The following is a 12,351-nucleotide window of genomic DNA, read 5'->3' on the forward strand; positions in this document are numbered from 1 at the left end:
CCTTTGCTGAAAATCAGTTGACCATAAATGATCATTTCTGGACTTCAGCTCTGTTCCAGTGATCTGCATATCTATATGAGATGACCATGTTTTGTAATTATTGTAGATTTGTAGCAAGCCTTGAAATGGGGAAATGTGAGTCCTCCAAATTTGTTCTTTTTTCCCCTGAAGGCTGTATTGGTTGGTTATTCTAGGTCCCTTGCATTTCCATACTAATTTTAGAATCAGCTTGTAAATTTCTGCATAAAGGCAGTTGATATTTTGAGAGAGATTGAAATGAATTTGTAGAGCAACTTGGGAAGTATTTTGATTTAGCCATATTTACTGTTTTAATTAATGACTACAGAATGACTTTCCATTTGTTCCAATTTTCTTTAATTTTGTTCAGCTATGTTTTGTATTTCTTTAGTGTGGAAGCCTTGCACTTCTTTCATTAAATTTACTTATTAGTATTTTATTTTATGTGGTTCTATTATAGATGGAATTGTTTTTTTTTAATTTGATTTTTTATTGTTTATTGCTAGTGTTGAGAAACACAACTGATTTTTGTATAGTGATAGTATATCTTATAACCTTGTTGAACTCAGCAGTTCAACTAGATTTTTAGTGAATTCTCTAGGATTTCCCACATGCAAGGTAATATCTCCTGCTTATAGAGATACTTTTAGTACTTCCTTTTCAATCTGAATGCCTTTTTCTTAATTGTTGGCCTAATTATCGTGGCTAGAACCTCTCACTACAATGCTTAATAGATGTGGCAAGAGAAGAGATTCTTGCCTTGTTCCAGAATTTAGTAGGAAAGCACTCAGCTTTTCACCATTAAGTATGGTATTAGCTGTAAGTTTTTCATAGAAGCCTTTTATCAGGTTGAGGAAATTCCCTTCTGTTTCTAGTTTGTTGTGTTTGTTATGAAAGACTGTTGGATCTTTCACAAAGTTTTACTTCTGTTGAGATGATCATTTAGTTTTGGTTTTTGTTCTATTAATATAGTGTATTACATTGACTTTAAGGCTAAGCCAACTTGCTTTCATTCCATAATTGTAGTTGGTTACGGTGTATAGCTCTTTTCATATGTTGCTAGATTCGGTTTGCTAGTATTTTTCTGGTTTTCTTGCATTTATATTCATAAGAGATATTGGCTGTATACGTTTTTTTCCTGGGATGTCTTTATCTGGTTTTTCTATCAGGGTAATACTCACCTCATTGAATGAATTAGGAAGTATTCCCTTCTGTCTATTTCCTGGAAGAGTTTATGTAGGATTGTTATTCATTTGTCTTTAAATGTTTAACAGAATTCACCAGTGAAGCTTTCTGGTCTTTAGTTTTCCCTTGTGTGAAGTTTTAAAATGACTAATTCAACCTCTACTTTTTATAGGCCTATTCAGATTTCTATTTCTTCTTGAATCAGTTTCAGTAATATGTCATTCTATATATTTGTACATTTCATTGCTTGTTGGTATACAGTTATTCCTAGTAATTTTTATAATCCTTTTAATTTCTCCAAGTAGCAATATCCTCTCTTTAATACCTGCTTTTAATAACTTTTTTGTTTGATCCATCTCAGCCAGGATATTTTAATTGCAAATTAAAGACAACCCAAATAAAAAGTTCAACTGCCATAAAATAGTCAACCTTGTGCCCATTTTTATATTGGATTATTTGCCTTTTTATCATTGAATTGCAATGATTCTTTACATTTTCTCTAGGGTTTTTTTTTTTTTTTTGAAGAAAAATTGAGACTAGAATGCATTGTTTTTTACTTTGTAACTAAAAAAATGAATCAATCAAAATAAATTTTGAATCACTTACAAGAAATAAAATTTAAGCCTTAAAAGTAAAATAATTAAGTAACTAATAATAAAATAAAATGATAGTCAAAATATAAATGTACTTAAAGAAGCTCCAGTGCTTATATCAGAATTTGTATAACTTGTTCATTTTTCTCTCTAGAACCACACATACACATGTGGTATACATGTGTATGTTTTTATTTATTATCAATTAATTTATTATTAATTATATCATGAGATTACTTGGATTATTAATAGTGATAACAAGAAAATGTCTGTTATTCTTACCCTATTTCATTATTTAACTCTTTATCTTTTAATATAATCTTAATTTTTTTTATGTTTATTTCTGCAAGAGACAGAGCGCAAGTGGGGGAGGGGTAGAGAGAGAGGGAGACACAGAATCCGAAGTAGACTCCAGGCTCTAAGCTGTCAGCACAGAGCCCATATGTTTTAATATAATCTTAAAAATCTAAATTTATTTTTATATATTTCAAGAATTTCTAGGCATTCTGTATGTAGTTGATAAATTGATGAAAGGAACATAGATAGCTTGCATGTATGTTTCTGATCACTAAACACTAAAGAGTGGAATCTAACTTCCCCAGAGTTTCTGAAACTTTGTTAGGGATTTTAAGCTCTGAAATCTCATCCATCCTTTCATCTAGCGACTGTCCCATGCATCACAGTAGCAAGTGGCTCAAGCCACATTTCTAGAAATTTTGCACTGAAACTTATTTTCTTGGATATGCTCTGTGATTCTCTTTCACAACTGGATCAGAGAATGTCACTTAAAAAAAGGTCAGCGTGTTAACTCACTGACCTTAATAAAACCAAGAATTTGGTTATTCAGATAAACAGTTATTTTAGGGAAAGATAACATGGTAATAGCACTAAGAACTATAGTCCAAGGGTAAGCAGAGATAACAACAAAATGGTTAACTAAGACATAATTAATTCCTCTATTAGTTACTTACCATAATAGAGACACATGTCGTAAATATATAGAGCAAATATATCTCAGGTTATTTTAGTGTGTTTTTAAATTATGCTCAAATTTATTGATGGAAAATAACATGTTTTGCTCTTCTTTGCATTAATAGTTTCCAAATTATTAATGCATAATTTATATAAATTACATTTAAGGAAGTATTTATCTTCAACTGAATTTTTCCGTTAACACTTACTTTAAAGTAAATGTAAAGGCCTCTGGACCAAATAGCACCTGGCTCTAAATAAGTACTAAACAGACCCATCAATGAGTAAAGAAGGTTTTTATGTAATAGACACACACTTCTCCTGTATTATCTCAGAAACAATTGCTAGAATCAAGTGAAATAATAGATGTTTGAGTACTTTCAAAGTAGGAAGTGCTAATCAAATGTGAAGTAATAAGATTACAAACTATTTCCTGGTAAGTATACTCTTATGTTACTTCCAGATGCTTACAGAACAAGAAGAAAACTATATTTTCAGAAACCAATTTGCATATATGATTTAGAATCCCTTCTCACTGTCATGGAAAATTTTAGGACAGAATATAAAAAAAAAATGTGACATTTGATACCGTACAAAGACCTATTTTTACCAATTGCTGCATTTATTTTGCAACCAACTAGGCAAATTTACATGTATAGAAGTGCGATTCCATCTTGAACGACAAATGGGATACTATCTGATCCAGATGTACATTCCCAGTCTCCTGATCGTGATTCTATCCTGGGTTTCGTTCTGGATCAATATGGATGCTGCTCCAGCCAGGGTAGCCTTGGGAATAACTACTGTTCTGACTATGACCACACAGAGTTCAGGATCTCGAGCGTCCTTACCAAAGGTAAGTGTGCTAAATGGACATACACATACATTTGCACAAATATTTGTAGATAGAAAATATTTTTACATTAGAAAATTCACATAGATACAATTGCCAGCTTTCGTCATTTCTTTTTCAACAGGATGTAGTATTGATTACTAATTTTTAAGGTAATACATAACCAAGGAAAAAAACTTGTAAATCACAGAAATAGATGAGGAAGATTTCTGTAAACCAATGATATCTTCCTTTGCAGTTGTGTTATAATCGCCAGTTATTTAAATATCAGTAACACTCTTATACATTGTGGAATTTTTTAATCTATAGATTTTTAAACATTTAGAGATCTATAAAACATGTGTGTAAGTTAAATCTACACAGTAACTTTACATGGTGGCCCAATACTCCATTGCATGGATGTGCTGCTATAGTAATATGCTTACTATTAGGACTGACACAATAATGAACTTTAATATGATGAACATTATATTCATGAATATGTATGTGTGTGTGGTATGTATGTGTATGTATATGTATATGTGTGTGTGTGTGTGTATGGCTTTACATATACTTTGCACTTTTCCTTAGTATAAATTCTTAGAACTGGATTCACTGTACTAATAGCTGTACGTATTGATACGTATTGCCAAATGTATCTCAAGAAAAATCCACGGCAGTTACTCCTACAAGTATTGTATGAGGGCACCCATAGTGCTATATGTAGCATTTATTATTTTTGTGGGTTTTTTTTTTCTCCTCTGGCTTTTAAGTTGCCATAGGTCAATAAAAAGGAAAGCTTATCTAATATGATTTTAGTCCATGCTGAGCTGCCAGAATTAAAATAAACTGTTCTCTCTATGAAGTTTATAAAAGAACCCAATATTTCCTTTTACAACATATGCTGAAATAAAACATAGGAAGCTTTTTTAATCCATTTAGCAAAATAGCAATAGAAAATTATTTTCCTCTCCTAAATGACTTCTAAGAAAAATTTCTAGTATCTAAATTAAGTAATCCTGTCTAGCTTCCAACAAGCTTCACTATTATTTTCATTACGATCATAGAGATGTAATAGAATATAGTAGCTTTTCTTGTGCATTTGATGCTATCTATCTGCAATGCCAAGCAAATTATAAATCTACGGTCACGGCTTCCTTAACTCTTACTGAATCACATTGTATGATTCAATTTATTAGATTAAAATGCCTAAATAAATAAAAGCTGATGGCAGGACGTTTTATCACTAAAATGTTACTTCATATAGGAAGAACTTGACATTTAACAATGCTCACACTGCCTAGATAAAATTTAATGGTTGTCTTTCAAAATAAAGTCTACTTTTATTGACAGTTAATTGAATTTTCAAAATGATTCACATCAACTAGTGCTTTATAAAATATTGTTCAAGTGAAAATTATAAGTCTGCTTATAAGATTAAGTTAATAAGTCTCAATGATTATTTATATAGGTATAAATGTCTCAAGGGCTCTGATTAAAATAGTTGAAGTCTTATAGTCAATTTGTAAAGGAAATTGCCAGTTTACTCATTGATTTTCTTCATGAGCTAAACAAAAATGAAAGCACATTCATTCTGTAAGTTGTCAACTAGAAAGAAGAGAACAAAATGCTCCATTTCAGAAAGCAACAGCTTCTATGAGACACAGTATAAAGACATTTGAATACAGACATTGAGGCAGAATTGGGAGAGCATGAAGGTCTGAGTGGAAGAAACAGAAATAAAGAAAGCAACAATTTTTTTTTAAAACAAAAGAATAGAGACACAAGTTTTTTTTTTTTTAATTTTTTTTTAACTATTTATTTTTGAGACAGAGAGAGACAGAGCATGAACGGGGAAGAGACAGAGAGAGAGAGGGAGTCACAGAATCAGAAGCAGGCTCCAGGCTCTGAGCCATCAGCCCAGAGCCCGACGCGGGGCTCGAACTCACGGACCGCGAGATCGTGACCTGAGCCGAAGTCGGACGCCCAACCGACTGAGCCACCCAGGCGCCCCGAGACACAAGTTTTTTTAAAAAGAAAGAAAATCTTGGGATGTCTTTATACTTTTTCTTAAGATATAAGGAATATTTTTTAAAAAAATCATTAATTTCACTATGATCTCAGGGAAGGAATAAATTTTCAATTATGAGTTAATTATATACATAAATGTATACAAAGCCTTTACATCTCTTAAATCATAGAAACAATGACTACAATGGAAATGTGATAACAGATTTAATTCCAACCCACAAAAAAATAATTGATTAGCAAAGTAATATCTTAAGAGAAAGTGACCGTATCATTTTAGGCTTTGTGATAGTTAAGGAATGGGAGGTTGAACATATTGTTATTATTTTTTTAAGTTTATTAATTTATTTTGAGAGACAGAGAGAGAGAGAAAGAGAGAGAGTGAGAAAGAGCACATGTGAGGAAAAGAGAGAAGGAGAGAGAGTCCCAAGTCTGATGTGTTGCTCAAATTCATGGACAGTGAGATCATGACCTGAGGCCAAATCAAGAATCAGATGCTTAACTGACTGACTCACCTAGGTGCCCCAGAACATATTCAGTTATGTATATTAGAATTCAGGAAGGGAAGCACTGATGATCCAGGATAAACAACAAGAATTAACCTATTCGAAGAGATCATTCAAAAGAGGAGAAAATCTCTTGAAAAATGAAATTTTTATCCTGTGATTTTGGGGTGCTAGAAAGACAAGAGGTGAGGGCCCACACTTGCCTTTGGGAACAGATGACTAAATCCTACACCTTAAGGCCTGCTATATTCTCAACCTCACAAAGGAACCTTCAAGATGTCTAAAAATCTTGCCACTGAAATATCCACCATTCTCCTACTGACAAAATCTAGGAAGTAGGAAAACAAAATTAAATTCAGGAAACCAATAGAAGATTATCAGACAGAAGAGGAAGAAACAATAAATCATTAATTTATGGTAATTGCTTGGTGTTTTGTCCAGGCTGTGTGCCAATGCATCTCCTGCAGGATACGAAGGAGCTTGGAAATCAGTCAAGTAAGGGTCAGGGTAGAAAATTGGAAAGTCTCAAAGGATATACCTTAGCCAGCACCTTGAGAACTGCAGAGCTGAAAAGATTCCTCTCTGATATTTCCTGTTGCATTGCCCTCCACAATGTCATAAGAAATCAAGCATGTAATAGTCCAAAGCAAAAAGACCCCTGTGATTCATTTCTTGGAATGTGGAACTGTATGGAGTTTCTGCAGGGCGTACATTAGGTGACAAGAAGAGGGTGACAATACAGCCTATTGCCAGCAATTTTATAAAGTTGTATAACTTTAGGGACACTCTTTAACACTGTGTGCTTGGAGAAGAATGAGCGAGGGGAAAAAATGGTGATGACCATGGAGCCACGTCATGGACGGTCTTATAAGCCTTAATGGAGATCAGGTTTATTTTTAGTGGATTTTGGAGGGATTTTAATGAGAGCAGTAATCATTCTGACTTTTATTTGAAGATCAGATAGAAAGGGTAGAAGTGGAAGCAGAGAAACTCCAAACAAACAATTGTAGTCTAGAGCAGGTGATGGTCTGGCTAGACTGGTAGCCATAGAGGTGGAGAGTAGCGGATGTATTTAGAAAGAGGTAAGTGTTTTAAAGAAAAATGTATTTGGAAGTGAAATACATTATGACAGGGGACTCTCAGGCCTCAGACTTCAGGGAGTAAACCTATAGCTGGATAGGGAAGCAGGATAGAGATGATTTTCCTAAGAAAGAAAGAAAGCCCAAAAAGAAGGGAAAAAGATGTATTTGTGGTTGGCCCTCCTCCTCCAGTTGGAAATAAACCTGAATATTCAGTCTTCTTTTTCTTTTCTTTTCCCAGGGCCATCTCCCCACCATCCTCTCTCTCTCTCTCTCTCTCTCTCTCTCTCTCACACACACACACACACACACACACACACACACACACACAGAATAGATTAGACAGCTGAATTAAAGGCAAGACCCACTCACCTTAAAACTTTACTCCCAAACTCTGAGATCTCAACATTTTGTGATTTTTTTTTTTTTTACATTTAGAAAAGGAATCTTCCCAGGAGACTCAGGTTTAATCAGAGGTGAAAGAGAAGATGGTAATAATCATTTAATTAGTTTTGAGTATATATTTGATTTATACTAGTACCTAGTTAAAATCTTGGCACTAAGGGAATTATATTTTTTATGATGTCTAGAGATGGATCAGAATAGAGAAAATTGGTAGAAGGGACAAAATATAATTTTAATTTGGAAATTATGGGTTCTAGCAAGATTCTGCACGAGGGAATTCTGGGAAGATCTCAGCTATATAGCAATATCACATACATCTTACCCTTTCTTTCCTGCTTTCAAAGATCAGTTATTTCTTCTTCAAATCCTACTCCTATCCCTTTTTCATTCTCTTTCATTGGGACCAGCAAAGGTCCAGCTTTGTTACATGTTTTCTGTTTTATATCATCTGCAGAAGTACACAAATATTACCATGCACACCCTAGATTAGTCTTTTAAAAATGAGTTTCAAACTTATTGTAATAACAGAGAATATTTAAAGATAACATGCTGAACAGATGTATGTGCATGTGCCCCCCCACTCCCCCACACACACCCAGACACAAGCTTGGCAGAGGCCAGAGAATCTCTAGACTCCAACTTCATCCAAACCCTAGCTCTTAACACAATATAGTCTTAGAACCCAAAACCATTTCAGTAAAGTTGCAGTTATTCCATATAACAACCAATCCCCAAGTCTCAATGGTTTACCACATTTATTCTTGCTCACAGCCTTGTTAGCTGCCTGTGAGCAGCTCTCTTCTGGGTTTGTCTGAGATTGGCTGACTTGGGGGGACTTGGATCTAGGCTGTGGAGTAGGTTCTGTTCCCTGTGTCTCCCCATTTTGGGAGTGTAGGTGTGGGTAGCATGTTCTTTTCACGGAGGAGTGTAGGAAAGCAGGAAGGCAAGCAGGAACTTGCAGTGCTTTTGCTCAGAACTGACACAGAGTGACTTCTGTTCTCATTTTGTAAGTCATACCAGGTTTCATAGCCAAACCCAAGTCAAGGGGGGTGGGGAATGGACTCCACCCACAGGGTAACCTTGAACAGGAAAGGAGAAAAAAAGGATTGTCAAGAAATAATCTTATCTACCTTAGGGACAATGGTTTGTTAAAACTGTCTGTCTCCTTTCCTAGACCTGACTCTGCCATATGAGTAAATACTCAAGAAAACAAGGGGAGAAAATGGGATGGGGAGAGGAAAGAGTGAGGAGTTCCTGGAAGATTCTATGCCACTCTGCCCTCACCACTATGGACATGTCATTTGGAGCAGAGCTACTAAATGTTAGAAAATAAGAAACACTAGAAATTTCAAAGGTGGACTGTCAATTAAATATTTCACAGAAGCTCAGAAGACTGTAGGCTTTGAAAATCTCAAATTCTGCACTAAAAGCTGTTTATCTCAAATAATTTCTTTTTACCTTTTTTCCCCCAATTTGGGAAAACCATCAGAAGTAAATTTTTGAGGGGTGCCTGGGTGGCGCAGTCGGTTAAGCGTCCGACTTCAGCCAGGTCACGATCTCGCGGTCCGTGAGTTCGAGCCCCGCGTCGGGCTCTGGGCTGATGGCTCAGAGCCTGGAGCCTGTTTCTGATTCTGAGTCTCCCTCTCTCTCTGCCCCTCCCCCGTTCATGCTCTGTCTCTCTCTGTCCCAAAAATAAATAAACGTTTAAAAAAAAAGAAGTAAATTTTTGAGAGAACAAAAGATTTTTTATAGTTCTATCCTCAGAACCTGAGGTTTTCACTCTTCCTAAAAACATAATTTACAGAAGTGATTACAAATGTTAGAAAATAGCAATTGAACTATTATATTTTTATTTGGATACGATGGTTGTGTGGGGACACAAAGATCTGTATGTGAGATTGCATTGAAAAGAGAAGGATGGAAAGAAACCTGGAGGGTTTATACTCACTATTGTGTTCTTATCTAATTAGTTTTCATTCTTCTAAAAAAAAAAAGGAAGTTTTAAAGGCTTCTCACTCTCTCTCTCAAAATAAATTAATAAACTTTAAAGAAAAGCAAATAAACTCTCGAACTGTGAGAATCATGACCTGAGCCAAAACCGAGTTGGATGCTTAACTGACTGAGGCACCCAGGTGCCCCATTAGCAATTGTATTCAACTTATAATAGAATATCTGATGCAAGCAATACATTTATTTTTTTAATGTATAAATATACTAAGAGTTTGATTTCATATTATATTCACCTAGGGAAAAAAAGAAAAAATAAAAAGGCATAGAAAATGAAAGAGTCATTTCTTCATACCTTTTTTGTTAAAAATCACAGAATATAATGCATGTGTATGTCATCCAATTTTATTAGTGTTTCATCTATTATCTATAAACAGATAATTCCTAAACAGGTAGTTCCTATAATAAGAAGGATAGAAATTGATAAATATCACTGGTTTTACATTTAACCTTAGATCTACATTTACTTGGTTAACATAAATTTACATTTACTTGGCTTCCTAGATCTCCCTAAACTGAAATTAACAAGTATCAAGCCTGTCTTCTGATAGGTGACACAGAGTCAGAGCCACTGCATATATTCTTAAATCTGATGGTCCAATTATGAAAAAGCACATAATCAAATGACAGAGTTTAAATTTAGAAAATGATAAAATACAATGGCTTTGGCATCAGATTAAATTTAAAAGCAAAACAAGTATATGCCACTTTGAGACAATTTTACCTAAATAATGTTTTAGTAACTCCTTTTTCCACATTCACATACATCCTAGACTCGTACCACAAACCTTCCAGACAGATTAAAATGGAGTACAACTCCCTCTCACCAGCGGAATAAAGAACATGGTCCCTAAATCAGTGTGGTTAAGCAACTAACAGGTTTCCTCTGTCTTTATGATTCCTGTTTGAAGTTGTAAATGAAGGTCTTAGAACTCTTAGTTCTAGTTGTAAATGAAGGCTCTTAGAACTCAGAGAAAAGGGGACTAGGAAGGTATATGGTTAAAACAAAGATAATATTATGGAAATAAAGAGACTCCTGTACAAAAATACAGAGGAGAAAGAAGTCACAGGTATAATTCATCCTTAACTGAGCAGTTAAAACAGATAATATATAAAGAAATGCCAGTAACTAACAGCATGCACCTAAGAAATATTTCCACTGGTATCCAGATTTTACAGTTTTATTTAAATGTTAAACATAACAGCCTTACCCTGTAGAAGGGATGATGGAAAAACTCCCATAACTGAGGGAGAAGTCAGAGATAAGTAGATGACCTTTCCAAATCCCTTAGCCTTTGTGATTGCACCTTTCTTATCTGGTGACTGGAGGGATTGGCCAAGTCCATTACTTAGGAAATAATGCAGTTCTGCTGTATTATGATTGCATCTCTTAAAATAAAAATCTTTATTTGGAAAAGAAATACTGTACTTGAAGCACCATTCATTTTCTAAGGTTTCTGAGGGTCATAATCAGTATGAATGCAACAGCAGTTAGCCTGGGCCATTGGGAGTAGCTCCCCAGGGTGATAAATGGCAAAGTTCACAAAATCTTGTGCTGTGTGATTCACTGCCTGGTGTTCCAAGAAAACAGTTTTTCACATAGTTTCTTTTATTTTTCCATATCCAATTTATACTACTTTAACACCTATTTCTAAAACAGTGTTTATTCTTTTCTTTTGTTCTTATTATTGTCTCTCTCTCGTCTTAGGTCTTAAAAGAAGCTCAAAATGATTTTGAGACTAATGTTTTTTCCTATAAAAGTTACAAAATGGAAAGTTCTTATACGGGTTTTACACCAGGGAGAAATGTAGGATCAAATATACCACAGTCTGGATTTTACAAAACCAAGATTGAGGAATAGTCAGTGTGATCTGAAAATTCCCAGAAAAAAGCTGTGACACAGGCAGGAAATCTTTCAGTGTATCTCAGAAGAAAAGCACTTCGTTGTATGCTTGAGTCATTTGTCCATTCCACAGCCAGAACTGTTCATCACAGTTTACTTGACAATTCTAAGGAACTGGGAGTATCTACCAAGATTGACTGCCATTAAAGTGAGAAAAATCACCCTAATGAAAGGGCTATTTTAGCTAATCAAAAGCAATATAATGTGATGTTTTACTCTGCCTCTTTCTCAAAAATAGCAAACTTAGATTGAGAAGAGAATTGACAAAATATTCACTCTCAAATGTTTGCTGGAGAATCTCCCTTCCCTTCCCTTCCCTTCCCTACCCTTCCCTGGAGTGCCAACACGTAGGTTTGTATGAGATTTTGTGAGCCTCAACTCCTGGTTCTGGTCTAATCAATTTCTTGTTCTTAAATTTAAGTCGTGTTGCTTATAAATGTATTTTAAAAGTCTATTTTTGGAAACTATTGGCCAATAATAGTCTTAGTTATAATTTGTAATTTAATAACTATAATTTACTATGAATAAGTAGTCTGGCTTATAGTCTAATAAATATTTACTCACTAATGCACTGTCATCTGTGAGCTGTAATCTAAGGCATTATGGGTCCCAGTAGACAATCCTTTCAACCACCTCTATGCAGAGTAAAGTAAAGGCATGTATCTTGGCCATCTTCTTGACTACACCCTTTGGTGCCATACTTGTAACACAACTCACCCAATGACCTTGTAAAGGAATGTGTTCTAAAATTTCTGCTACTTAATAATCTTACCAAAAGCTAGGGTCAAGGTAAATATATTTATGAAGGGTTGTCTGAAATGTA

At 34.6% G+C, this 12,351-nt stretch overlaps 1 protein-coding gene across 2 annotated transcripts in view; it reads left to right on the top strand.

Annotated features, from left to right (window-relative positions):
- The window catches only part of GLRA3 (glycine receptor alpha 3), a 198,818-nt gene that overhangs the window by 156,943 nt on the left and 29,524 nt on the right, over positions 1-12,351 (top strand). For both annotated transcript variants that reach the window (XM_040470106.1, XM_040470115.1), the window contains exon 7: positions 3,410-3,624. In XM_040470106.1, coding sequence (XP_040326040.1) covers positions 3,410-3,624 — 215 coding nt within the window. The remainder of the gene's footprint in view (positions 1-3,409; positions 3,625-12,351) is intronic.

Source organism: Herpailurus yagouaroundi, unplaced genomic scaffold, assembly GCF_014898765.1.
Source record: "Herpailurus yagouaroundi ecotype Mexico unplaced genomic scaffold, PumYag 28, whole genome shotgun sequence".
Lineage (NCBI taxonomy): Eukaryota > Metazoa > Chordata > Mammalia > Carnivora > Felidae > Herpailurus > Herpailurus yagouaroundi.